Source organism: Canis lupus, chromosome X (assembly GCF_003254725.2).
Source record: "Canis lupus dingo isolate Sandy chromosome X, ASM325472v2, whole genome shotgun sequence".
Lineage (NCBI taxonomy): Eukaryota > Metazoa > Chordata > Mammalia > Carnivora > Canidae > Canis > Canis lupus.
In genome coordinates, this window is record NC_064281.1 from 82019764 (window position 1) to 82047321 (window position 27558).

General features: G+C 48.5%; 2 protein-coding genes across 8 annotated transcripts in view; one reads left to right on the forward strand and one right to left on the reverse strand.

The window, feature by feature from the left end:
- ATG4A (autophagy related 4A cysteine peptidase) overlaps positions 1 to 6383 on the forward strand; it is a 56314-nt gene extending 49931 nt beyond the window's left edge. Inside the window, exons 10-13 of the mRNA XM_035712006.2 lie at positions 1890 to 2035; positions 3274 to 3330; positions 5013 to 5121; positions 5846 to 6383. Of these exons, the coding sequence (XP_035567899.1) occupies positions 1890 to 2035; positions 3274 to 3330; positions 5013 to 5121; positions 5846 to 5916 (383 nt within the window). The 3' untranslated portion in view covers positions 5917 to 6383. The remainder of the gene's footprint in view (positions 1 to 1889; positions 2036 to 3273; positions 3331 to 5012; positions 5122 to 5845) is intronic.
- A 1957-nt stretch (positions 6384 to 8340) lies between these two features.
- COL4A6 (collagen type IV alpha 6 chain) overlaps positions 8341 to 27558 on the reverse strand; it is a 291168-nt gene continuing 271950 nt past the window's right edge. For 6 of the 7 annotated variants that reach the window (XM_025431469.3, XM_049107520.1, XM_049107519.1 and 3 more), the window contains 15 exons: positions 26999 to 27180; positions 24878 to 24941; positions 24237 to 24311; positions 23664 to 23771; positions 23463 to 23570; positions 22681 to 22752; positions 22234 to 22359; positions 17910 to 18026; positions 17409 to 17570; positions 17117 to 17215; positions 15393 to 15539; positions 14537 to 14653; positions 13296 to 13487; positions 12275 to 12561; positions 8341 to 9971 (listed from right to left, as the gene is read on the reverse strand). In XM_025431469.3, the coding sequence (XP_025287254.1) occupies positions 9711 to 9971; positions 12275 to 12561; positions 13296 to 13487; positions 14537 to 14653; positions 15393 to 15539; positions 17117 to 17215; positions 17409 to 17570; positions 17910 to 18026; positions 22234 to 22359; positions 22681 to 22752; positions 23463 to 23570; positions 23664 to 23771; positions 24237 to 24311; positions 24878 to 24941; positions 26999 to 27180 (2117 nt within the window). In that variant the 3' untranslated portion in view covers positions 8341 to 9710. The remainder of the gene's footprint in view (positions 9972 to 12274; positions 12562 to 13295; positions 13488 to 14536; positions 14654 to 15392; positions 15540 to 17116; positions 17216 to 17408; positions 17571 to 17909; positions 18027 to 22233; positions 22360 to 22680; positions 22753 to 23462; positions 23571 to 23663; positions 23772 to 24236; positions 24312 to 24877; positions 24942 to 26998; positions 27181 to 27558) is intronic. The other variant, XM_025431468.3, reaches the window with a different exon arrangement.

A 27558-nucleotide genomic window follows, 5' to 3' on the forward strand; every position in this document is an offset into this window, starting at 1 on the left:
TCTTTTAAGTACTCTCAGAAACAGCATGTCCTGCAATGGTCCACTCCAGACACACACACACACACACACACACACACACACACACACACACACACTTTCACAGAAAGGGCCAGAATCAGAGAGGATGCTCTCACTATCCAATTATCCCTAGCACCTTAACTTGAAACACTCTGGCAGAATGCTCGATCCGAACCCCACTCTGGATTTCTATTTTCTTGTACAAAGCTTCCTTTTCTTCTTACTTTTTTAATGGTCGTAAGTAGACTTCATTCTAAACATTCTGGTTGTTGCTTTTCTTTGTGACTTGAGACTTTTGGGGTGTAACTGATCTCACCCACCTGTGGTCCAGCGGGAATGGATATATATATATATATATATATTGACTTTCGTAAGGCAAGAAGTCACATGAGGGAATTGATTTTCACATACTCTGAAACATCTATTTGTAGGGAAGTACTTTTGAGTTGAAGCACGGTACTGCTATGACCACCTTATATCTGTATTGTGTTTTAATCATTTCACAGAGAAGAAACCTCCCAGTTCTTAGAATACCCTGTGAGGTAACTGGAACAGGCCTCGTGTGACCCCGGTTTAAAAACAAGAAAATAGGGATCCCTGAGTGGCGCAGCGGTTTGGCGCCTGCCTTTGGCCCAGGGCGCGATCCTGGAGACCCAGGATCGAATCCCACATCAGGCTCCCGGTGCATGGAGCCTGCTTCTCCCTCTGCCTGTGTCTCTGCCTCTCTTTCTCTCTGTAACTATCATAAATAAATAAAAATTAAAAAAAAAAAAAAAAAAAAAAAAAAATAAAAAAAAAAAATAAAAACAAGAAAATAAGTACAGAATGAAATGAGTGGTTTGTCCCAGGTCTGTGATAGACGCAAGTTAAACTATTTGCCAGACATCAGAAACACATGCTTTGCTAGCAGAAGCACTTAGATGTGGCCCAGCACAGTCTTGGATGCCATTCCAGGGAGAGTCTCAGTGGGGCATCTCTCTCTACTGCATCCTCCTGCCTCAGGGAATCTCTCTTTAGCTGTCGAACACAGTCTAGAGCACAGAGACCCAGATGGTCCCGAGGCCTGGAAAGCGAGGTTGAGGTGCCACTTTTGCCAACTCAGCATGCCACTGATGAGCTTTGGAGGGACTCTTGACCCTTTGAATATCGAAGGAGAGATTTTACTATTTCAAACTCCTCCCAGGTCATTATTGGGCTAGGCTTTTTCAATTGGATGAAGTATGGCATCTCTCTCATTTGTGCAGTAAGAATTTTCGTAGTGAGGTATATCTGTACTGGTGTCAAAGTGACCGGGGCAGTGTTTACAATAGAAGTCACTAACTTGCTAATGACGATTAGCTTGCCAGCTAATAAAGATCAACAGTCAGAGCCCATCCATAGCAGAGTCAGCATTCCCATTTCTTTCAGAGGCCAAGGCTTTTTTCTTACCAGATGTGCTCTCTGACCATAGGTCTGAGAACCAGTGGTATGGAGCAGAGATGCTTCCCAATGTGGAGAGAGGCAGGAAGCTCCCTTATGGCACCTGGGCTCATGCCCTGGTGATTGTACCCACTGCTTCTTTGCTAAACTGCTGCTCACAGAGCCTGCCATGTCATCTGTGGTTTCTCATTCCCACCTTTTCTCAAACCTGTCACTCTCCATTTTTTGGTCTTGGATTTTGAGGGGGTGCACGTGCTAGGGCAAGTCTTCTCAGTGAATGATTAGATTTGGCCTCCTTCAAGCATGGTCACCCAGGTTCAGGCTTTCTGTCATCTCATTCCCATTGTCACCAAGGGTGGTATTAAGAAGAACAGAGTGCCTCCTCCTGAGGGACAGGGGTGGAACTGGGGCCAGTGGTTCTTTCCAGGTGAAGTATGTCTCATTCCAAACAGGCGATGAGCTCATTTTCTTGGACCCTCATACAACCCAGACTTTTGTTGACACCGAAGAGAATGGAACGGTTGATGACCAGACTTTCCATTGCCTGCAGTCCCCACAGCGAATGAACATCTTGAACTTGGATCCTTCCGTCGCCCTGGTATGTATCTACTGGTTGGGTGGGCCAAGAGATCCAACACCACCCTGTTACAGATTGGTTCCCTGGGAGTCACCTAGGTTGCTAGGTAGGGGGGCAAGAAGGTGTTCACTGGCCATGCCCCCCCCACACTCAGAGGTACCATAGTGTTGTGGGGGAAGGGATGGACCCCAAAGGCGCAGGACTAGAGTTGGAATCCAGGCCTTGCCACTTACTGGCTGTGGACTTAGGGGGAGTCCTTTTAACTTTTTCTGAGCCTCACTCTTCTCATCCCTAGAAAGGAGCTAAACAATCATTCCTTCAGGGTTGTGTGAGATATACCATGCATGAGGCGCTCAGCACAGTGCCGGGCACATGGCGAGGTTTCCGTACACATTAGTCACTATTACTGTTAGTCCTTCCCCTTTTACTTCTTGCCCCCAAATTATTGCCAGCCAGGCACAGGGAATAAGGTGGGACACAGTCAAGGATACATCATGGAGTGAGGATCTTCCAGGCGGAAAGTGCTCATTCTTCTGGGGTGTGCCCTCCAGGAGGTTGCAGGGCTTTTCCCCCTAGAACTGGGACTGTCTACACTACCACCTACACACGCCACCAGTGAAGCTGCCAGTGGTCCTGAGTTCTGTCTACACCCTCTCTCCCAGTTTAACTCGATTGTCAGAGCACGAGAGCCTGGTCACTGACAGAGCCTCCTCTTGTTTGGGACCATTCTGTTGCTACTGTAGGGTGGTCCTGAGGATGGGGAAGGAGGGAGATGATTCTCTTTATTCTAATAGATCATTTCCTTCAGGTCAAAGCCCTTGTATTATGTATTGCCTTTAGCTAAAAGTATAAAAGTACTATTTGGCTTTTGTCACTTGGTTTCATTGCCTGTTCTGGATGAATGTGCCTCTGTGTGTGCTTAAGTATAATGGAATTAACCTCATGCTTTGGAGATTTGGCTTCAAGCTACTATACTTCACAGCACGAGGGAGAGGGACAGGGAGGGGGACAGGGACAGGGAAAGAGGGAGAGGGAAAAAGAAGGAGAGAGAGAGAAATGGAATGAACTCATCAATGTGTGTGTCCAGGTAAGGTGATGACCCGGGAGACAGAGCAGTGCTTTGTTATTGCTGTAAGACACATCTGAAGAGAGTGGCCCACATCCTGTCTTTGGGCCAGTGGCCCCATCTTGCAGTCCAAAGGGCCTGAGGTGGTGCCCTTGACCAGTTCTAAGTTATGTTCTCTTGCTTTCCCCCCAAGGGATTTTTCTGCAAAGAAGAAAAGGACTTTGATAGCTGGTGTAGCCTCGTGCAGAAGGTAAAGATGCATGTTTTCCTTAGTCTTAACAGAAGTTATTTGGTAGGGTCCCTTTCCAAGACTGCTTCACATAGTGACATAGATTGAGCCTGATAGGATTTTACTGCAAGAAAAAAACTGAGATATGGGGGATTATGCATAACTCTGGGGAACCAGAGCAAAACCTTTGTTTGAAATATGCTTAGTACATCAAGTGAGTGATATTTTTAGCTTCGTAATATTTCAACTAATTATGCCTATGAGTCACATGAACTAGTCAATGAATATTCCACCATTTTACCTTAAAAATGCTCATTTCATATTTCATCTCAGGTCTTCCTCATTCCATTGGTAGTGCTAAGATAGTCGAAGGAACTAAGCTGCTTTTCTGTTTATTTCATGGTCCATTTACAGTTTCATATAGTCCAGAAGGGTTTAGGGAGCTTGTCTCCCTCTTAACTGTCTCATTTCTCTAAAATACAGGCATGCTGCCATCAAAGGAAACACAGTTTGCAGGAGTCTGTGTAAAGACTTAAAGCCAGATATTCTCCCCTCTCAGTATTTTGTGTAGAAGGGTATTTACTGTTTTCCTGGCTCACTAGTCTTTGTATCTGCCTTCCCCCCCCGCCAATCCTTGCTTCTAACATATGCCACACATGTGGGAGACATTGATAAAAATGTTTATCGAAAGAATGGCGATCATAGGGAGTAGTTGAAAAGCACCCTGGATGGGGTGGCATGAGACATGCTGTTCTCCTACCTGGAGAAAATAAAAAGAAGTTGGGGTTATGGGATCCCAGATCCTCTTGCAAATGTAAGGAGGGCAGATTTTTCTTCACAAGTGAACAAATAATTGACATTAATATCCCTCGCTGAATGTGAAACCCCAGTTAATAAGTGGCTGAGACATAGTGAAGAATTATTTTCTAAAGGCAATACTTAACAATTCAGGATGCAGCAAAACTGTATTCACATCACATTTAAAGTCTGAATGGTAATTCACTGGTAAGACTATATGCCATCTAAATTAGGACATATACTACTACAAAGTGTTGGACGAAAGCCAGAACCATGCCAACTCATACTAGTATTCTCTTGGGGCCGATTTAACGTAATTAACACACATTGGCATGAGCCAATGATTCAGAAACATGTCGGCCCTGAATTGAGATAGGCCCGGGAAACTGGCATGTGACCTGAACCGCATGACGGATCATAGGCAATGAGTTAGTGAGTGTGGACTTCCATCAGATACTCTTTCCAGCGTCCCTCCTTCCCGGTTGACCAGATCTAGAACTGAAGAGGGCTGGGTCTTCGGATGGGTCGAGTAGTGGGTGGGCATGTTGGCTAGGGCTTTGTTTTCACCTTTTTTTTTTAAAAGATGTTATTTATTTATTCATGAGAGACAGAGAGAGAGAGAGAGAGAGAGAGAGAAAGAGAGAGAGAGGCAGAGACACAGGCAGAGGGAGAAGCAGGCTCCATTCAGGGAGCCCAACATGGGACTTGATCCCGGGTCTCCAGCTCCAGGATCAGGCCCTGGGCTGAAGGCCACACTAAACCACTGAGCCACCCGGGCTGCCCCTGTTTTCACCTTTCAACAGCCAGGCCACTCTCTTAGGGCTTGGGCCCATGGATGGACAGACAACAGAACAGCAATGTGGAGTAGCTCTGAAATGTTTACAGCTGTTTCTGTGTGTCCTTAGGAAATTCTAAAGGAAAATTTAAGGATGTTTGAACTGGTTCAGAAACATCCATCGCACTGGCCTCCCTTTGTTCCACCAGCCAAGCCAGAAGTGACAACCACTGGGGCAGGTAAGCCATTGTTCAGGGGTTCCTGGGCCAGCAGACCCTTGGGTAACAGTTGTTTTACAAGACTGAAACAGCAGTAGCTCATGCTTTCCATGGAATGTACAATTGCTATTCAGCAGGGCTGATCAAGAAATGGGGTCCCTGATGATTTTAATCTTCTGGTGAATTGATCTTTACCAATTTCACAGATGGATAGAAGAAAATGAGCTCGATACAAAAGTGCCACACAAAATCAGAATGACTAGAACTTGTTTCCCATGGTCTGGTTCAAAAAACAAATCAGAGGCCATGGGTGATTGGAAAGATACCTCCAAGATCCCAGAGCCCCATCCTGGTCCCTGTGAGTAAGAGTGTTTAATGAGCTCAATTATTTTGCTTCTTTTTAAAAATTTTATTTATTTATTCATGAGAGACACAGAGGCAGAGGGAGAAGCAGGCTCTCTGCGTGTAGCCCAATGTGGGACTCGATCCCAGGACCCCAGGATCACAATCCAAGCCAAAGACAGACATTCAGACACCAGTGAGCCACCAAAGTGCCCCTATTTTGCTTCTTCATAAAGAATCTTTAGTACTTGTCAGCGGTCTCACCTGCAAGTCTCCTCCCGACAAGCTTGTCTGCAGCAGAACAACTTAAAAAAATGCATAGCCTTAACTAGCTGAGTAACTGTACTGACGACTTCAACCTGAGTGTCAAGCTTTCCTCTTTCTCATTTCCATATTCCCATAGAATTCATTGACTCCACCGAACAACTAGAGGACTTCGACCTAGAGGAAGATTTTGAGATCCTGAGCGTCTAAAAGAGTAGAACCTTGATGTGGAGGTCTGTCTTCCATCTGGCACCAGAGGAACACGAACCCAGTACACAAAACTTCTCTATAGTCAGCAAGTGCCTGATATGCCAAGAGCATACAAACTTGATAGCAATCATGAGTGAGCCAATCACCATTTTTCAGAAAACAAACAATAACAACCCTTCCCCAGAACGAACTAGAACAATCATGGAGTGTAGGAGCAGAAAGGTTAGGAGTCATCTCTTGCTTCCCAGCTTGTCTTCCCTGGCCATGGCGAGACTTCAGCTACTGAAATGAGGAGGTGGTAGCTGGGAGAGAGACAGCAACTCACACCTTGCTTCAAGCACCAGCAGAGGAGAGATGGTTACCCCATGCTTCTTCACCTTTCAGGCGTGACCTCTTTTGGGCTGAATACTAAGAAGCAATCTGTTCTCTTGCTCTAATAATAAAGTGATTGCATCAGGGACAAAGAAGTCTTGTTATTTCATGGTGTTCACGGTGTTATTTTAAATGGCAGTTTGTCAAAGAGATGACCTCAGATGTGCCTTGGTTGATCTCTTCCTTACCTGAGGGAACCTTACTATCTGATGGGTCACTGTCACCGTCCTTTACTGATATTTTTGTTGGATGTCACCCTGTCTTTAAGTCATGATCACTTTATTTTTATTTATTTTTTAAAATTCTTTTTCTAAAAAGTAGATTGTATCTATTTATTTGAGAGAGACACGGAGAGAGCATGAGCGAGGGGGGAGGGGCAGAAGGAGAGGGAGAAGCAGGTTACCCCCTTGAGGAGCCTGATACCGGGCCCAAGCCAAAGGCAGATGCTTAACCAACTGAGCCACCCAAGCAGCCCAAGTCATGATCACTTTAAATCAGCAGTGGGCAAACTTTTCTTGTGAAGGGCCAAATAGTAAACATTTTCAGTGTTGCAGCTACTCAGCTCTGTCATAGCTACTCAGCTCTGCTCTCAAAGTGCAAAAACATCCGTAGCCCGCATGTACACAAATGGGCCTGGCTGTAAGCCAATAAAACTTTATTTGTAAAATCAGTTGGAGAGCTGGATTTGGCTTGAAGGCTGTCGTTTGCCACTCTCTGACTTAAATTGTTGATTTGGGAGCCCCTAGGTGGCTCAGTTGGTTAATCATCTACCTTTGGCTCAGGTCATGATCCCAGGTTCCTGGGATCAAGTCCTGCATCAAGCTCCCTGCTCCATGGTAAGTCTGCTTCTCCTTCTCCCTTTGCCTGCCACTCCCCCCACCCTTGTGCTCTCTCTCTCTCTGTAAAATAAATAAATAAAATCTTTAAAAAAACAAATAGTTGATTGGGGGAAATAAAAAAAATTGTGTTTGACTTAGACTCCATTTTGGTTGACAGCCATAATTAGAAAAAATTATTCATGTGGGAACTTTTAATCCGTGCAGCAAATGCAATTCTGAACCATTTCAGGATGAGCAACATAACAAATCTTAGAGCACATTTTCATCAAATTGGCTTTGCTAAACCCTCTTTTGTGAGGATGCACCTCAAGCCCAAGCTGTATCTTCCCATATTCCTCTCCTTTCCTCTTAATTTGTGTGCATTTCACCCCCATCCTCATCAACTCCCAAGGAGGCCAGCAACCACTAGCTTGAAAGCTAGCACCCAACCAAAGTTTGTGTTTTGTTTTGCTTGTATATACAGGAATATTAGAACACTTGTTTCCTTAAGTTCCATTTTATTCTTTTTTTTTCCAGTTGCTAATCTATTCCAGTGGTTCAAAAATCAAAAGGTGCAAAATGGTATGAAGTGACAATGTCTCTCCCCCCACAGTTCAGTTCTATTCCCTGAATGCTCCCGGTGTCATTGCTTTCTTGTTTATCCATCCAGAAGATATATTTTATGCATATACAAATTATGCATATATGTCTTGGGTTTGATTTTAACAACCTCAACATTTCTCTACTTTTTAAAAAAGATTATTTTTGAGAGAGAAAGAGCACGCACATGTGGGGGGGGTGGAGGGGTAGAGGGAGAGGGAGAGAGAGTCTCAAGCAGTCTCCGCGCTGGATGCAAGCCCCACGGGGGCTCAGCCTCATGACCCTGAGATCACGATGTGAGCTGAAACCAAGAGCTGGATGCTTAACTGACTTCATGTCCCCAGTGCCCCCAACATTTCCCTACTTTTATCTATAAAGGATCCTGAAGCCCCAGAAGTATGGAAACCTGTTTCTTGAACTCTAGCATGGACAGAGCTAAAAACAGATGTCAGCCTATTTTGAAACTGGTTGTGGATTTGTTGCCTTCTGCCCTTTGACGTTAATTGTATTTTTCCTACCTCAATGTTTGTTATAAAGCTCAGCTTGCAGTAACTGGCTCTGAGGGGCACTCACAAATTGGAGCAAAATGGGCTTTAGAGAGGTATTCATCAGAGAATGTAAAAAGAGTCAAATGTTGATGTTTGATTCCTTTTATTTGCAATGTACAAACCTGACATCATGCTTATTACTCAGGAGGTGAAGGCAACAATAATTCAGATTATACTAATTATACTTTGTGTTGGTACGGTTTACATAATATTTAAGGAAACAGAATCACCTGGAAGGAATCGTTTCATGTTAACATAGCTAAGTATTCTGGAAAATTGATAATCGGAGGAAATGGTTAAAACACATCCCCCTGAACAGAATACAATACCCTTTATAGTCAACTCACACTTGCTTTAGGTCTGCCAACTGCTAAAGAGAGGAGTATGCTAGATTTTTATGAGGTTTACAAACGTCTTAAAATAGTTTAACAGGCTACCTGTGAAAGGGCAGTTGGATGGACATTTTAATGGGAAGTCTCTAACAACAGCCTCAGAACACAAAGGACCCAACACACTGCAGCTTCAATTTGACACACTGCACACATCTGGATGGCATTTGGAATAAAGCAGGGACTTCTGAGCAACTGAGACAAGGGCTTTGCCTTTTTTGTTCCTCGAGTCAAAAGCAAAAATCACACCTCCTTATCCATCCACCTCTCTACTGCTCCCAGCCTGGGAGAAAAGGTTGTGGTTCTCATTTCCCTTTATGGACTGGCCTGGCTGCATCTGGTGCATCCTCTGCTCTACTCTGGACGAGGCCAAGTCCTAGGTCTCTGGCTGGGGAGGGAGCCAGCGTGGAGGAAGTGATTTGTCTGGGGCTATATGAAGTTAACAAGCCCCTCCTTAAGCATTCTGGGGCCCAGCATTGCTCACTCTCAAAGGAATCATAATTCCCCCTGGGCTACTGGCACCCTGTTCCAGGTCTTCTGCCACCTGCCTAGACACGGTGGATCCCCTTAAAGAGAGAGAGCTTGTCTCATGCAGGCTGGAGCCATCCACGAATGCTTAGAGAATTTTCCTTCTGAATGTGGAAACACCAGGTTCTGGTTTAAGCCAAATAAATGTGTGGTGATCTCTGGACATAAGAAATGACTTGTCAGCTGTCACGAAGGGCTTTCTGATCAAGGCGATGGGAGAGCTAGCAGTCTAAGAAAGCAGTAGCCCCGCAGGTCTTTCTGAGGTAGCCATGAATAACCACGCAAACATCCGAATCAAATGGTAGCACCAGGTTGACTGAAGTGGGACACCAGAACTCAGTAGGGGGAGCTTACCGGCCGGGCCTGAGGGTCAGGGTGGTCGGTGGCCAGTATTCCAGCCCCCGGAAGACTCCAATGTACAACTTGACGGATGAGCAAAAGGGCCTTTAGGCCTTCTTTCTTCAGCTTGTTTGGGTTTGTGAGGTGACCTATTGTGTGATGGAGGGCAGAGCAGGGGACAGGGTGGCAGGTGCCCCCTCCTATAGGCTTCTCATACACACCTGGCAGCGGCTGACTCGGGTGTGGAGCTGCCCAGCCTTGAGCGTTTCAGAGACTGGTTCCTCCCGGAACTGCTGCCTCTCTTCCACGGTTGTCAGCCAGAAACTGTACTTGTTGGCGAAGTAGTGGCAGGTGCCCCGGGCCCCACTGCACTCAATGAAAGGAGTAGCACGGAAATCCTCCAGGCAGGAGCCCGGTGAGACCAGGGACTGGCCGCCGCCCTCGGCACCAGCGGCAGTGTGCTGAAACGACAGAGTCAGCGTGTGAGCCGCACCTGCCACAGCCACCGGGGGATCAGCTCAGCTCCAGCATCTACGCAGAATACCCAGAACTGTATCATAGCACTAGGGACTGCTCCACCTCCCTCATTGCCCTTTGGGGCCAAGAGCATCCCCTCCAAGCCCCCTGGTGCCCTCCTACCCCACTGCGTTTGGGCAAGTGGGTACATCTTCGCCAGTGCCCCCCTAATTGCTGGCATCCCACTGTATTCTGAGGTATGTTCAGTGCCTCCCAGAAAATCCCCACAGGCAGGTGGGTCTGAGAAAGGCTGGATTAAGGAAGATTCAGTAGGTTTTAGAATGCAGATCTTCTCAGAGCCTTTGTGTACTCCAAGAAGAGAAAGCGCGCAGTACGCCTCCAAGTGGCTAAACTGTGGGCCCTTCTCCCAGCATATCTAGGAATAGTGCTTACTCTGAAGTGACCTTCGTTAGAACTTCTTATGTTGTTGATTTGTTCCACACCCTTTAGGGCAACATGTAGTGTTTGTTGCTTGCTGTGTACAAGTGGGCCTCATATTTGGCCCAAGTGGGCCTCATATTTGGCCCAACCTCCTGACCCTCACTTCTGGGGCCCTTCAGCATACAATGTCAACGTCATTCATTAACCCATAGTCGCCAGTCACTGTACCCACAAGCCAGCAGTCCCTGTCTCTCTGCTCTCTATCCCTTCTCCCTTCACGTCAGCTGGGTTATTCTCTGGACCACAGCCAGCGAGGAAGAGGCTTCATACACACCCAGGTCAGCAAATGGCCAATGGGGCACCTGCCCGAGCTGGACGCTCAGGGATGGCTTGCCTAACAAAAGTTTGAGAGGGTTCATCTCCATATAAGTGACCTTTCCTGTACCCTGATACATGAAGTATCAAAGCTTCCCTTGTTTTGATCCTCACCTGGAGAACTTTCTGGAACAAACGAGACACGCTTGCCCTGCCTTACTAATGGCAGATGCTGTGTATTTTGCGCTTTGCACATGACTCAGGCTTGTTGTTGTGAATGTTGCTTTTTGTGTTGGGCAGGTGTGGAGGAGCCCCATACCAACGGACACAGCTCGTAGGTTCTTAGGCCACCTTTTAATCATTTTATCCCTCTTTTCTCCTTTTTAGTAGGCATGCCTTATAGCTTCAAGACGCCGTACTAGGCAGTCCAAATTACCAAAGCTACAGGTTTTCAGTAAGAAATAGATATTCCAAAAAAAAAAAAAAAAAAGAAGAAATAGATATTCTAGAATGTTAGCATTATGTGTAAAGTAAGAGTAAAGAAAGCCTGAATAAGGACTTAAGAGTGCTCTTGTGAGCAAAACACATGCGATTTTGTAGAGCTTTTGTACCACTCCTTGTGGAAGCTCAGGAGCCTTTCGACTTATCTCCTGGTCTGGGTGGTGGATGGGATAGAAGGATAGGTACAGCGATCCTGTTTTACGTTGGATAAACTGCCCAATTCATGTAGACGGAGCAAAATAAGGAAGTACCTCATTGCAGGTGGTAAACCAATGTGAGGAAGCCTCAGGCTTTGGTAATTCTTCAGACACTTTCTCATCAACTCACCTCTGATGACTTAGCAAGGAAGTGCTGGCGAGGCGGGGTCCTTCAATGGATGCCACACTGGTTTTCCCTGGGAGCTACTCTGGCCCTAAACTTAACCTTTTCCTCATTCAATGTCTCCTGATATTCACGGGATGTCGTATGAGGGACCTGATTCCTCCTTGGGCTTACAGATGTTCTCAGCTCTTTCTTCGCAAGACATACAGCCTTCCCACCAAAATGGAGAAGCAGAAAGATCCCAGAAAGGATGCAGAAACACAGCAGGCCCTCATCTGAGCCTTTCAGGAGGACATGATGGTGGCCAGGTGGGGGCAGGGTGCTGGGCCAGCAGGAAGAAGAGGAAGAGTCCCCATGCCCAGCCTGCGCAATGAGAGTGTGTCCCGGCCTTGAGTGGGGACAGCCTGTCCACCGAGGATCAGGTGTCTCCTCTTTCCCTCGCTTGCAGCATAACTGAAGCAGGCATTAAATGTTAGGGCCTTTGCCAGTGATTCATAGATATTCTCACCCCTGGACCACTGGGTACAAACTGCTCCTTTGTACTCACCCTCAAGATCACCCATCATTCAAACAGAACTGCCCTCTGCTCTTTAGCCAAGGTCAAGACAAGCATTTTCCTTCTTTCCGCATTCTGTGCTACCTACCTCATGTCACTGGGGCCCATGAACCAGCCCAAGGGACCCTCCCAGGGCGCCTCTATGCTGGGGAAGGGGACAGGGCAGGGTCTCACCATGAGGAAGGAGTACCCAATCCAGAGGCTGTGCCAGCCCAGGGGGCACTGCGGGATGGTGATGTCCTGGCTGTGCACGGCAATGGCCTGTGAGGGTGCCTCGCACACCGAACAACGGCTGATGTACTGGGGGATCTGGGCCTGGCCGACGGGCATCATGGGAATGGGGGCGGTGGTGGAGAGCCAGTAGGATTTATCATTGCGTCTGGCGTAGTGGCACACTTCGTTGATGTTGCAGTAGATGAAGGGCATGGTGCTAAAGCGGGGCAGGCAGGAGCCAGCAAAACCTGGAAGGAAAGCAAGTGGGCAAGAGCCAGTAAGGTCCAGCTGACTGGTGGGGCTGAGATGGTCCCCAGCGCCACTGGGACTGGACTAGTCAGGTTGGCTGACATCCCACCGCTTGTGCCCGAACTGGGACGGCTCTCCCTTCAATCCTGGCACACTGTACAAACACTGGTGTCTGTTGGTCAAATCCTATTTTCAACACGCCAGGGAAGTTTGATAATGAGTGGAATCTTTTTATAAGCCGCAGAATGACTCCCTAATTAATCTACTATGTAAAACCAGCATTTAATAGTCTGTGGTTCAGAGTCAGCACACCTGTAGACAATACAATTAATTCTTGGGTAATTGCTGTTGCCCCACAAGTCATATTAGTGTTATTACTGCTGCTAATCGCTAAAGTGTAATGGATGCTTAACATGCCAAACGGTGTCCAAAGCATTTTATGTTGAGTGATTCATGTCATTCTTCCACCGCCCTGTGAGATAGGTACCGGAATTAGCTGTGTTTCCATTTAAGGTGGAAGTGGAAGCTCAGAGAGGTGGAAAAACTTGTCCAGAGTACCCAGCCAGTCCATGGTCAAGCCAGGGTTTAGACTCAGATCGGCCTGATGCAATAGCTAGTGCTCACAACCCACTACCCACCAGTGGGCCCACCCAGGGCTGGGAGGACCAAGGAGAGGAGCTCCTGATCTTCGTGAGGGTGGAGGGCCAGGGCTGGTGTCAGAGTCAGTACTCACCCAGGTCCTGGTTGTGGGCTTTCTCCTGGCCCTCCACGAACAGCAAGCTGTAACCCACCCACAGCTGGCTCATCCCGGCAGGGCACAGGGGCAGCTGTTCTGACTGGCTGTGCTTCACCAAGGTGTAGCCCACTCTCACACTCTGCCCAGGCACTCCAGCCCTCCCGAAGGGACCCTTCTTCCCTGGAGCTCCTGAGAGGGAGAGAGCAGAAAAGGCGTGAGCTGCTCATAACAGCAGCCTACTGACTTGGCGCCGAGCACTGAGCAGGGCACATCGTATACACACACGTCAGCTCACTGGATCTGCACGGCAACCTTATTACCTGGATTCGCTGGAATGCCAACTCAGATGTATCCAGCAGCGGAGTCTCTATTTGAAAAAGCATGCTATCCAGCTCCCCTCCCACAGCCACCGGGCCTCGAGTCCTCTAAGAGGGGGTGAGGGGGGGCAGAGGGGGCAACTTCTTGGACCTTGCAGGCTCTCACAGGACGTGAGTGAGTACCTGCTGGGTCAGAGGCAGCAAAAGCAGAATTGGGAGTAGCAGGGCAAAATCATACCCTCTCTCCTGCCCACAGCAGACATGGCTTGTTAATCACAGCACTTTTCTATTGAGCCTCAGACCTGTCCCCCACTCAGGGCAACTGATTTGCCATCTCTGATATGAAATGGGACTTAAGGGGCACTTGGGTGGCTCAGTGGTTGAGCATCTACCTTCAGCTCAGGTTGTGATCCCAGGGTCCTGGGATCGAGTCCCGCATTGGGCTCCCTATGGGGAGCATGCTTCTCCCTCTGCCTATGTCTCTGCCTCTCTCTGTGTCTCTCATGAATAAACAAAAAAAAAAAAAACCAGTTTTTAAAAAGGGAGTTAAGTAGCAGCCATTCCTCATCTCAGATTTTCTTAGGCCTTGAACCACACCCTTCCCATCCACGTCAGAATCCCAGAGTAGGAAACGGGAGGTGCAGGGAAGGGGGCCATGCGAAAGGACAGTCATAGCTCTCGAGAGCTGGAAGAGAACCCAGAAAGGGGCCTGGAAGGAGTCCTTTGCCTTCCAGAATACGGGGCTCTCATCCTTCAGAGGCTCAGAGGCGGGTGGGAGCGAATGGAGTGCAGTCGGGTTTCCCTGGTTCCTAGTGGTGTCAAACTTTGCTTCCTGTTCCTCAGATTTGAGATTTTGGCTCACTCCAAAGCCCCAGACCCTCACAGAGACACTCTGCTCCCCTGGTGCCGACATCACCAGACCTTCAAATCCTGGAGGGCCTTGCAGTCCAGGGAGACCAGGGTCGCCAAGAGCCCCAGGCGGACCGGGGATTCCATTGAGACCATCTTTGCCAGGGACGCCAGGTAAACCTTTGGAGCCTGCAAGCAGAGAAGGCCGGGAGCACCCACTCAACGTGGGAGGTCCGCCAAGAGAACCATTCCCTAGAGGACTCGCATGTCATGACCAGGACTTACCAAGAGAGGGTGCACTAGCCATCATTTTAGAACACTGGGCCTGAGGCTGCTAGGTTAGTCTTTTTTTTTTTTTTTTTTTTTTTTTTTTTAAGGTTAGCCCTTAATTGGCATCCGGGCTTCTCAGTAGTGGGACCATCACTCTGAACTTAGCCCCTCTGAGCCCCCTCACACCTATTTCTCCCTCCCTTCCTCTCATCCTCACAGCAATGCACAGAAACTGTCAGAGCCCCACGTCCGAAATGAGAACACTCAGGCCCTTGGGGAGAAGCTGATAACTTATCAGAGCAGGTGCATCAGCTGAGATTAGAAGCTGGAGTTCCCTGCTCCCCCAGCCCCGGCTTTTTCATCCCCACTGCACTCCCTCCTGCCTTCAGCGGCCCAGCACAGAGGGGCCAGGGGGCGGGAGTAGTTGCTCTGGTCTGCCCACACATTCTCTAAAGCCAAGTACGATGGCCCTTGCTGACCCTCCTTCCTGGCGAGGAGCTTGGCAGCTTTGCGAAGGAAGGGAGGAAGTGCTTGCTGGAGGTGCTCCTTGAGACCTGGAGATTCCAGCCGGGGGGGGGGGGCTTCAGCCTCCCATCCAAGGTCAGCTTAGCTCACCACCCCCACCCCAGAAGTCTCCTGTGGGTGGTGCTCTCCTTACCTTGGAGGCCTACAGGACCTTGAACCCCAGGATCTCCCGTGAGGCCAGGGATGCCATCGATGCCCGGTAGACCCATGGGTCCAGGAGGAACCTGGACAGCTTCTGCAATTGTTGTCTGTCCAGGAGCACCTTGGGGTCCGGAAAAGCCTGGGGGCAAGTAGGAGAGATGGAAATATCACATGGAGGCAGAGGAGACAGCTGGCATGGGTCCTCAGAAGACTTCCTTTCTACCGAGCAATCATCAGCTTTCTACCTTTGCTGTTTGTCCCCACAGTCTCCACCGCAAAGCTCCAGGATGACTCTCTCTGCATGCTTTACCCGATATCCTCTTTACCCACCTGCCTCCCCAGGGAATTGGTAGCTTCTTGAAGGCAGAAGATGACAGGCTGTGTTTCCTCCAGGCCTGGCGTAGGGCCTGGCGCATGGTAGGCAAGTCAAGACATGTTTGTGAGCAAATGCGGTGGGGCTGAGCCTTTGTTTTGGGGCTGGGGATGGCTGGTTCATTCCCTCACTGGTCAGAGTACAGTGCCAAGGAGGCCAAGGGGATGCATCCGATCTTGGAAGTACAGTGGGCATCATGGCCTAGGATCCTGAGCCTGGCCTGTCGATTTGCTAATAGAAGCCAAATAAGCCCATGTGCTTACCAATTTATTGAAAAAACATTTCTGAAGTGTCTACTATGTGCCACAGCCCTGGCAGACTGAGGGTTGGAGCAATGAAGAAGCCAGACCATCATGGAGATTACGGTCTGGTGATAAAGATGAAACATGGATAACCTGACAAATACCATTGGTCCTGTGAGTTGTGAGAAGTGCTACAATGGAAATGAACAATGCAGTGACAGGGATAGTGAGGGGGCTCTGGGGTAGAGAACCTGCTTGAGAAAGAGTGCTAAGTGGCCTCCTATAAGTAGTGACATTTAAAGCTGAGACCATTAAAGGATTAGAGGGAGCTGGGGGTGGGGTGGGGCTAGAGGATTCTAGGAAGCAGAACTAGCCTGTGCAAAGGCCCTGCGGTCAACCAGTTTCGCTAACCAGGCTGGTGTGGCAAAGAGGAGGGAACAGAAAAGAGGAAGGACTGATGATGAGGATGAAGGGGAGGTGTCATATGGGACTCTGGGAGCCAGAGTTTATTCTTCTGCTATGGGAAGCCAGTGGGTGATTTATGTCTTAGATCTCTCTGACCACCTGGTAGAGAGAAATGATTGTTGGGGGAGATGCCCCATGGGGAGGAGCCAGGAGGCCAGTTAGCAGGTCACTGCAGTGATTTCCTTAAGAACCTTCTGTGCCTGGGACCCTGGTGGCAGCAAGGGAGATGCTGAGAGGTAAGCAGATGTGAGGTGCATTGAGAAGCAGCCCACAGGGCTTGCTGATAGGTTGCGTGTGCATGAGGGGATGACGGGAAAGGATGGAAAGTGTCCTTCATTTCTGGATGGAGCACGTGGGTGAGTGGTGATGAGCACAAACCAAGTGTGCCTGCTGATTCAGGAAGAGCACAGAGGGGAGCTCAGCGGCTGGACCGGTGGTGGCGGTGACCTTTAGTTCCTGGAGCTGCTGGAGGCTGAGAGGTCCCCAAGGTGGGGAATTCACCTTCCTGGAGGAGCTTCATAGACGCCTCAGGCATCCAGGCTTTCTTGGTGTGGTGAGCAGTGGCTCCTGTCAGCACCTTACCCCCAGACCTGTCCCTCGAGCTCAGAATCAGCCGGGCATGTGCTCTCAACTCACCTTGGGGCCCTGCCTTCCCCTTCATCCCGGGAAGTCCTGGGTCTCCAGGTGGCCCAACCTTGCCTGGAATCCCCATGAAGCCAGGCTCACCTCTCATGCCTGGCAAAGTCCAAAGGAAAGCAAGTCAGGGCTTGGCACAGTGGTGCTGGTGGGGGAACTGAGGGGTTGAGGCTGGGCAGATTTGAGGGTGAGAAGAGCACGATTGGCTGGCCCCTCTTCATAGGGCTACAGGAAGGGGCCATCTCTAACTGTGGAGTGGGAAAGGGGCCAACAGCCAGCCACACAGCCATACCTTTTAGCCCTAGCTCTCCAGGGAGGCCGGAGAAACCTGGAATTCCTTGGACTCCTTTGGGCCCTTGAGGGCCAGGAACTCCAGGGAAGCCAGGGTCTCCAGGGTCACCTTGATTGGAGGATGGCCCAGGGGGCCCCGGGGGCCCCGGGGGGCCCGGGCGGCCTAGGGATAAGATCAGAAGAGGAATGAGTGCAGGTGAGCAGGAAGTGGCCTTCGCTGAAGACTTCAGAGGGCTGCTAGGAAGCCAAAGCCTGTTCCCAGGGCCGAGAATATTCCCTGGCTGTGAGTGGGGTCCCAGTGCCTGGACTTTCCTGAACTCTTTGAGCTAACACAGACCGATCCAGTCCCCTGTGTTCCTGTTGGGGGAAGAATGTGAGGCCGAGCAGGCCGATGCATGTCCAGCAATAGGAATGGGGCCGGACTGAATTCGGACCTCCCCCAAAATGCGGACAAAAGGTGAAGGCCAAACCTCTTTGGGGCTTTGGGGCTTCCTGTCTTTACCTTGCTCTCCATCTAGCCCTGGTCGCCCAGGGTCGCCAGGCTGTCCTACTATGATCGAAGGCAAGGAGAGGCCTGGGGCACCAGGCAGACCAGCAGGGCCCTGGAGACCCGGGAAACCTGCAAAGAATAAATCAAAGAGGCCGCGTGGGCTTGGTGTGGTCAGGCTCTCCCAGAGAAACGGAAGCGGTTAGGTAGGAGCCAGACCCACAAACCGCCAGCAGAGGGCTCTCCTCCCCTCTGTCTCCCTTTGCAGTCAGCAGGGGAACAGGGCCCACACTGGGGCCCAGAGACTCCCCATCCCCGAGCACCCCTTGCCTGCACCCCACAGCAGGCGCCGCAGGTCCGCCTGCTTGGGATGGAGCTTTGGAAATTTCTAGTTCCTGGCATCACTGGAAATGGAAATATTTTAGGCTGATTTCCCCCAAACCGGGAAAAAAGGTAGGCATAATGACTACAGTACCTGCATTTTTAAACCTACTGTCCCTGTGGCATGTTTTCATGAAGTTATTAGCCAGTTCTGCCTGGGGATGTCCAGAGGAGGTTACAGGCTGAGGTGGGGGCACCGGCTCCAAGAGCCAGGAGAGACGCCTGCTGGGTCAGAATGCAGGTCCCAGGGGGCACCTTGTTGGCTCAGTAGTTGAGCATCTGCCTTTGGCTCAGGGCATGATCCCAGGGTCCTGGAGTCAAGTCCCACATTGGGCTCCCTGCAGGAATCCTGCTTCTCCCTCTGCCTGTGTCTCTGCCTTTCTCTCCATGTCTCTCATGAATCAATAAATAAAATCTTTAAAAAAAAAAAAACAGGTCCCAAGGGCACTGGGGCTCCCAGTGTCTTCTAGGGCTAGTTTCTGGGTCTGCTAGGCAAACTGGAAAATGCTTTTTCCAGTAGTACATATCAGCTGAATGCTTGCTTAATTGCCTATAGAACAAATTTCTTGGGAGCACCTGGGTGGCTCAGTGGTTGAGCATCTTTTGGCTCAGGTCATGATCCTGGGTCCTGGGATCAAGTCCTCTATAGGGCTCCCCATGGGGAGCCTGCTTCTCTCTCTGCCTATGTCTCTGCCTCTCTCTCTCTCTGTCTCTCATGAATCAATAAATAATTTAAACAAACAAACAAAAAAAACCAAACAACAAAAAGCCCCACAAATTTCTCTATATCAAGTCTCTTCCCCTCTTTTAGTCAAAGAGAAAAGCCGCTTATTAGAGTAGATGTATAATACGTGTTTGCTCAGATTTTAGTATCGCTTTACGTGTTTTCTGTTTGTGTAATGATTTCTACTATAATGTTCCAAACCAAAAACTTTCAACTGATTACGGAAGATTTATTTAGTAGGCGCACGTGGAATACATACATGGGAGTCTTGATGGGAAAACACATTGAAGCCATATGTACACATGTAGAAGTCCATCTTATACTTGTAGCATGAAAGTAGTGTACTTATTATTTTGGCATATTTTAGAATACGTTCAAATGAAGAGATGTGGATTCTCACTGGTTGATAAACTATTCTGGTGGTCAAGATGTTTTTTTTTTTTTTGTAACAATAAAATCCAAAAATATTAATGTTGAATTTTTGTTTTTCTGACAAGGTGAGCCAAAAATATTAATGTGCAATTTCTTATACTTAGTTAAATAGTAAATCCGTAAAGACACATAAAGAAAGATGGTGGATCTATTAATTGTGGATTTTCTTCCAGCTCATTAGTGAACTGAATGCAAAGGAAATATAAAGAATAAAAAAAATAAATTTCAAGAAAGGCTCCATTATAGGTCTGGACAAAAAACAAAAGGAAAAAAACCAAGTTGGAAAGCTACTTGGTGCTACTTTCAGTATGGTCAGTTATGTCTTGATGAACCTTTAAAGTACTTTTCTTTGTCACAAAGGTAAACATCTGAAAAGAAAGATATTTTGCATTTTTTTCCTGAAAATATAGCTTTATATATACACATACATATATATTTTTTACATAAAATATATATCTGCCTAGCATAGATATAGATATATTTATAGATAAATGCTGAAATTACGCAAAAACCAATAAATAAGACACCATAGTACTATGGGCAGCACACAGATTATAAAGAGCTCCCATAGCAGTTTTTGGAGCTACTTTCTCTTTTTACCTGTTTCTCGATTTTACAATTATACCAATCTATCATTAAAACTGACATAAAGGTACTACCAATCTCAAGTAGTAAAAAAAAAGCTCACATATTTCTTTAAGAATGAGACACTTTAAACGAGCCCGTGAAAATGGACAATGGTATATTTTTCCAACTCATTTCAGTATCAGAGACTTAAGAAAACCCTAGACCCACAAATGCAGACTCTAAATATCTAGTGTGAATGCAAAAATGAATGGTATAATTCAAAGTTCTCTGGATAAAGGGACAGGGAATTCTTTAGGAAGTTGGCTTAGGGATAAATCCTCATTTTACACTGATTTCTACCATCATATCAGACACAGGTTCCTATGGCGGGAGATGTGATATTTGCTCTATACTTCTAAAACAATGTTTTAATTAGATATTGAGAAGAGCAGACTATTTATAAATCACAAGTTAAAAACAACGCAGATTCAATGAATATCTGTGTTCCAACCACCCAATTTAAGGAAAAGAAGATGGCATTAACCTTTGAATTTCTTTGCATGCCCTTCACAGATTCTACCACCTTCCCTCCCGTTCAGGGGCAAGCACTCCTGAATTTTGCATTCAGCATCCCCACAGTTTGACCATGTGTATCTGTGTCCCTAAACAATATATTGCTTGTTCTCATTTATTTATAAACTTTGATCAGCGGAATCATACCCAAAGTCTTTCTCTGCGACTGCGGGGTGTGTGTGTGTGTGTGTGTGTGTGTGTGTGTGTGTGTGTGTGTGTTTAAATCAACGTCATGTTCTTGAGATGTATCCATCTTCACAGTGTGCTGTTTACTACATTCGTAATTGTGATTTTTTTATTAGCTCAGATAGTAAAAGGAAATGGATAATTTTTTTTTTTTTGGAAATGGATAATTTCATGACAAAACATCCATAGTCAAGGTTGGAAAACAACTGGGGTTCGCTTCTATTCAAGGCCTCTCCTTTCTGCCTCCTGTGAAAGAGGACCTTGTTGGAACCCCACCCTCTGGAGAAGCTGCTGGCTTTTAGAAAAGAACAGGTTGGTCCAGACCAGAGGAAAGAGTAAACACAGAGAGAGCAGATGCACCAATATAACATTTAGCAGAAAGTGAATTAATGTAGGAATGAATTCCTGGAAAACAAGACAGACATTATACAAACAGGCATACAAACAAATAAAATGTGGTGGGACTCCAAGCTCCAGAGTTATAATGGAGGAGCAGAACATTTTGCAAAGATGATTGCCCCCGGGGGAGCATAGAACAATATCATGGACAACATTTCTTAAGCAACTACTGTGTGCCAGGTGCCACGCTAGATGCTTTTATACATATTACCTCACTCCTGATTGATTCCTCACCAAACCAATGTGGTAGATTCTCTTATGGTGTCCTTTTTGGCCAGAAAGGAAAATTAAGGGTTTGGTGGGGATTGAGGAGCAAGTACTACCTTCTTCAGGGTCCTATAGCTAATGAGGGGTAGAGTGGGGATTTGAATCCAGTGGTCTGACTTCAGAGCCCATATTCCTCGCCATGATGCTATACTAAATTCATATCCTGTTTTACATGGAGTGTGATGTATATGGGTCTTCAGGACATTTCCAAGGAGGGGGAGAAGAGAATTAGAATTCATTTCTCACCATTTGTGAGGTGGGGAAGGGGAGGCCCATAGAGAGATGTCAGATGATACCACGAGCCAGGGGCTGAGATTAGGGCAACGCCTGCTTTCTAGTAAACCCCACAGATCCTAATTTAGGGCTTGTGTGTATGCCTGTCCTAGTAACACATTTATCCTCTCAGTTTTGGGCTCCTTCTAGCAGCCATGCTGTCTTCTTGGGGCCCTGGAAGTGGAGTGCCATCCACCCTGGACTTGAGGAACTTCTGGCAAATCTCTTGCTAAGCGGACAAGCCCTGTCCTTCAGGACTTTCAAAGGCAGGCCCCGGCCAAGGGTATGAGACCCTGGGGTTAATAAGTGAGAGTGGGAAGGAATATGGATGCTAGGAATATGGAACTCACTGGACTGCTCCCTGGCATGCCTTCCAGGAAAGCCCTAGGTGTGGCCTACCCTCTCAGCAGTCAGCTCCACAGGGTTCTGAGGTCCCCAGAGATGGGCAGACATGCACAACTTGACCCTGTGAGCCCCACCCATGGCTCCTCAGCCAGGCCTCTCTCAGCCTATCTGAGGACTAATGGGCTCACTTACCTCGGCCACCTTTTTGCCCTCTTGAGCCTGGCCTCCCTGGGGCTCCGATACCAGTTCCTGGAGATCCTTTCTCTCCTTTGGGGCCAGGCAGGCCCGCTGGCCCCGGCACACCACTTATACTAGGTCCTAGGAGGAGATGCAGAAAAGTTGGGGGGGGGGGACAGAACTCAGTGCCGGTGAGGCCCTGATGCCTAGTTCATGTGTTGCAGGTCTGCGTGACCCGCACTGGAAGCTGAGTCCTGAAATAACTGGGCAGGGAAGGGGAGCTGGTCCCAGATAGAAGGACAACCTCTTTCCTCCTTCCCTCCACAAATCAAGGGGGGCTGGCAAGGAGCTCTATGAGCTAAAGGATACGAGGTCCACCACAGTTGAGAACTCATGGCCAGGCCCCACTAGCCTTCTGGAAAAGCCCATGCTCTCCTCGTGGGCCTCAAGCCTCTTCTTTACCTGGAGTTCCATGTGTTCCCTTGGTTCCTGGAAGCCCATTGAGTCCATGTAAACCAGGAAGTCCAGGGAAACCTGAAGGGACAGTATTTCAGAAATGGCTCCAGCAACTCTGATTCATGAGGGGGCCAGCAAAAGATTCCACCCCCAAGGGCTTTGTGAAGTCATGGTCTTTTTTGAGGCACGAGGCACGACTTCATGCCCTAAGGGAGACTGGACCATTCCCTAACCTCTACCCTCCACCCTAGCTCTTCCTGACTCTTATTAGAAACCAATACAGCTTTAAGAGCAGGTGGTAGTTGGGGCAGCCCAGGTGGCTCAGCAATTTAGCGCTGTCTTCGGCCCAGGGCGTGATCCTGGAGACCCGGGATCAAGTCCCACGTTGGTCTCCCTGCATGGAGCCTGCTTCTCCCTCTGCCTGTGTCTCTGCCTCTCTCTCTCTCTCTCTCTGTCTCAAATAAAATCTTATAATAAATAAAATCTTTAAAAAAAAGAGCAGGTGGTAGATAATTAGGTATCTTCAAGAAGGCAGAGTGTCAATGCCAAGACCTAGAATTGCCAGCTCCTAGGGGTAGGCCACGCAGGCCAGGACAACAACCTTCCTCACTGACCCTTCTCTCCATGGAGTCCATGTTCTCCTCTTCCCATCATCTGTCACATGGCCCAGTGGATGACTCCCCCAGATATGGCTTGCCATCAGATAGGGTCTCCTCATATAAAGGAATTGCTGTCCTTTTTCTAAGGTAAGAAACCCTTCCTCACAGTCTCCTCTCAAATACACATACCTTTGGTTCCTATTAGGCCAGGGGGTCCAAGGGTCCCAGTTGCCCCTGGATGGCCTGGAGAACCCGGAAGCCCTGGATTTCCTCTCATGCCTGCAATCCCGGGGAGTCCTGAAGGTGAAACCAAGGCAGGAATTCAGAATAGATCATGGCTCGAAGCTAACCTTCACTTTTTCAGAATCCAGTTGTCGGGTGGCACGGTACCTGGGGAGCCAGGAAGGCCGAGGTCTCCAGAAATACCAACTTTCCCATCTTCCCCTTTGCTTCCTGGGAGACCCACATCACCAACCAGTCCATTGGTTCCTTGCACGCCTACAAAAATCAAGAAAATGTGCTGAGTGATTGGACCACACTTCGGAGACAGGGAACAGGAAGATAAAGCTCCTTGAACTGTCAAGAGAGCTAGGTCCAATGAAAAGACTGAGCAAAGGAGAGTATAGCGGCTGTCTTTGCATTTGAAAGGTGCTGCCTGCTAAGGTAAATAAACTTGTTCTGACTGTCCCTGTAAGTAGAAGCAATGGGTGGAGATGTTTGAGAAACAGTTAACTATAAACCAAGAGGGTAGGCACCATCATCCCAAAGATCTTATTAGACTTTTCCCCTGAGTCTCAAAGGAAGAGCAGGCTGGTTTGCTCAGGGAAACCATGGGGCTACCTGTAAGTGGATACATATCAGGGTAGGCATTTCTCTAAACTGGAGAGAAGTTACAGAACTTGGTGTTGACCTCCCTCCCCAATTTCTCCTGATCCTCAGTTTGGAGGAGTACAGTCAACTCACCTTTAAAACCAGACTCCCCAGGTTGCCCCTTGAGTCCTGGGCTACCAGAAATTCCAAGTGTTTGACCTTGATCTCCTGGGGATATGAAGATACTGGTTAAGTGGTCAGGAGAAGTTACACCTCCTTTTGCAGCAAAGAGGTCTTTTAGTGGCAAAACTTTTTCAGATTCAGTGTAGCCAGAGATCCTTGACAAAAGTATGCATTGGGTAAGACATGATCAATCACCCAAAAAAGGCTGGGATGCTATCAGGCAACTGGCAAGAAATGCTGCTACATGAAGCATATCTCCGCTTGGAAGACATCACTATGCTCAGTATGGGCAGAGAAGATGACAGGAGGGGCACTATAACATCACCAGAATGGAACAATGATGACAGCAAGCATGGACTCAGCAAGGAAAATGACTGTCTAGAGCTAAGGCTCTCCTCTGCCACTGATCTTGGAAGGCAAATGGGTCAAACCACTGTTTGTCACACATCTTTGAGGAGCAATGCCCGCCTTCAAAGGGGGCTTGGCCAAAGGGGAAATGTAAATCGATTCACTTCCCCTTGAACACAGAGTTTCCTTCCCAAAAAGCCCTGAGCCTGCTAGAAATCCACCTTGCTCCAGAAACACACATTAAGAAATAAAACTTTCCTCACCTTTTGAACCTGGGAGACCAGATGCTCCTGGGAGTCCAGGAGCTCCATTGAGACCCTGTGAACCCTTTGAAGCAATATGGAAATCATTATTTCTACCCAGAGCTTGGAGCCTCCCATGCTGTTACCCCCCTGCCCTACCCAAACCACTGCCTGAGAGAAGTCTACTTCTGGATGCTGTGGCAGGGGTGGAGTGGGTGCGTGGGGGGGCATCCTGCAGAAGGGAAGGTAACCAGCAAAGGATGGAAATGCATAGTCATGGTTTTTAGGGTAGGGATTATTTTTTTATTTTAAGATTTTATTTATTTATTCATGAGAGATACAGAGAGAGGCAGAGACATAGGCAGAGGGAGAAGCAGGGTCCCTGAGGGGATCCTGATGCGGGACTCAATCCCAGGACCCTGGGATCACACCCTGAGCCAAAGTCAGATGCCCAACCACTGAGCCACCCAAGCGTCCCATAGGGAAGGGATTCTATCTGCATACCTTCTCAATGGCTATCAAAATTAGATTCTTGGGAAATCGAGGTGTGGCTGTTGTGGCAAGTCTCTTTTAAAAGATGGGACATGGCCATCAGGCCGGGCACGTGGTGTGCTCTGCAGACAGCTGGAACCACCACCTGTGCCAAAGCTCTGGAGCCATTCTGCACAAAAAAATGTATTGCTTCCCCATGTAGGGCTCTCTACCCCTTAGCCGCTGGATGTACATGTGCAGGTCCTGGAGTCTGAGTTTGGGCTGATGTTACCATTTTCACAGGACAAATTGCCTTTACTGACTCATGCCCAATACACTGATTCTGGGAAGTGGGCATGTCAGCTGCCATTGGTAGTTATTTCCCTGATAGCTGGTATGGGTTTGAGTTGTGGAGCTGTCCCTCATAATGGCATACACTACCTAGTGCCTTGGGTGGGAGTCAGAGTTCTGGGCGTGGTCTCTGTCCTTGCTGACCCCCTACCCAGGATCACCCCCTCCACACATTTGCCTGGTCTTTCCTGGGCATTGGGATATCTGCTGATTCTGAGCCTTTGCTCATGCCAGGAACCCTCCCAGAATGCTTTCCCACTTTGACTCCATCCTTCCTAGTGTATGAGGAGTCAGGAGCTCCCGGCTAAGAATGATTTCTTTTGCAGTCGCTTCTGGTGTGTGTGTGTGTGTGTGTGTGTGTGTGTGTGTGTGTTCTCTCCATCAGACGGTCTGACGCTTTTAAAGCATCAGGGACTTTGCCTGCAGGGAGCACAGCTTTTCTGGGATCCAGTTCATTCAGCAACTTCAATACTGCTACTATGATGTTGACTACTTATTTAGAGCCCCCCCTTTGCCCTATACCGGGCTAAGTTCTTTACCCAGATCATCTCGTTGAATTCTCACTGCTGTCTGCTGAAGGAGGTGTGAATATTGTTCCTGTTTCACGTAGATGAGAAAAGTGAGGCTTGGGCAAGGTAAGCAATATGCACAGAATCACAGAGCTAACAAGTGGCAGTGGGGCAGATATTCAAACCCAACTCCATCTCCTGGCTATTCCTGCTCTATCGCTCTTCCTTTGGAGAGCCCAGACAGGCTTATTTGGTAATTTGCCACCTCTTGCCTCTGGTGGAGGCAATGGTGACCTTTCTGAAATGCAAACATCAAGAGGCCTGCACCGAATTCTGACGATGTGCCAAGTACAGTGGGGGATGCCGACAGCGGCGTGCAGACCAGAGATCATGGGAAGGATTTTTTTCTCGAGTCCTGACAATGTCATTGAGGAAACTGGGGCTGCACAGAACCAAGTGGGATTCGTATAAGCAGTGAGAAGTGCAGCATGCCAGCAGAGCAGGAGCTCAGAGGCTCCTGGGGCAGGGGAGGTGCCTGGGATGGGGCCTGAAGCACAGGTGGACATTAGCCAGTTAGTTGCTGAGAAGGAGGCTCTACCCTGTGAGGGAGAGAGCATGAACAAAGGCCCAGAGGAAGGAACATTCAGGAAAGGGGATTGGGGTGGATGGGAGAGGAAGACTTGTCAGGCTCAGGGAGAGGGTTTTGTCTGCGGTGAGCGAGGGGAAGGGGCCAGAAAATTGGGGAACAGGGCATGCCCCCTGCTATGGAGACCCTTCCCTGGTGGAGAGACCAAGAGCTGGGCACACTTACGCTTTCTCCTGCTATTCCCGGGAAGCCTGTGATTCCAGGGGACCCCTTCAGGCCAGGTAAGCCCCGGAGTCCTATGGAGCCAGGGAGGCCTGCCCTCCCAATAAGCCCCTTGATGGTACTGGGGAAGCCAGGAGCTCCAGGCAAGCCTGGTGGCCCCAGGGGACCGGCCTCTCCTTTGTCACCTGGGAAAGAAGAAAAGGGTTTAGAAAACAGACTCCCCAGGGTGCAGGTACCTGGGATCACAGGCAGGCCAAGTGCAGCCTTGGGGACTTGGGGATGGCTACCTTAAAGTGTGGGTGGATGAGGTGGTTTCAGCCTTAGGGGGCATCTGTTAGGGCCACCCTGGCTCTAGCACTGCTAGTACCTATGCCCCATCATCTGCCAGGCTCCTCTAGGGTGACAACCACCTGTGGTTCAAAACTTCAATTTCAGAGTGGCAGTGAAGACTGACAGCCTCACAGTCCGGGTGCCTCTCGGGCCCCCGAGAAGTCAGCCTCGTGGATGCCCTGCTTGCCACCCACACTACTGCTCTGGGGGAGTCTTATACTACTGGCCCTTTT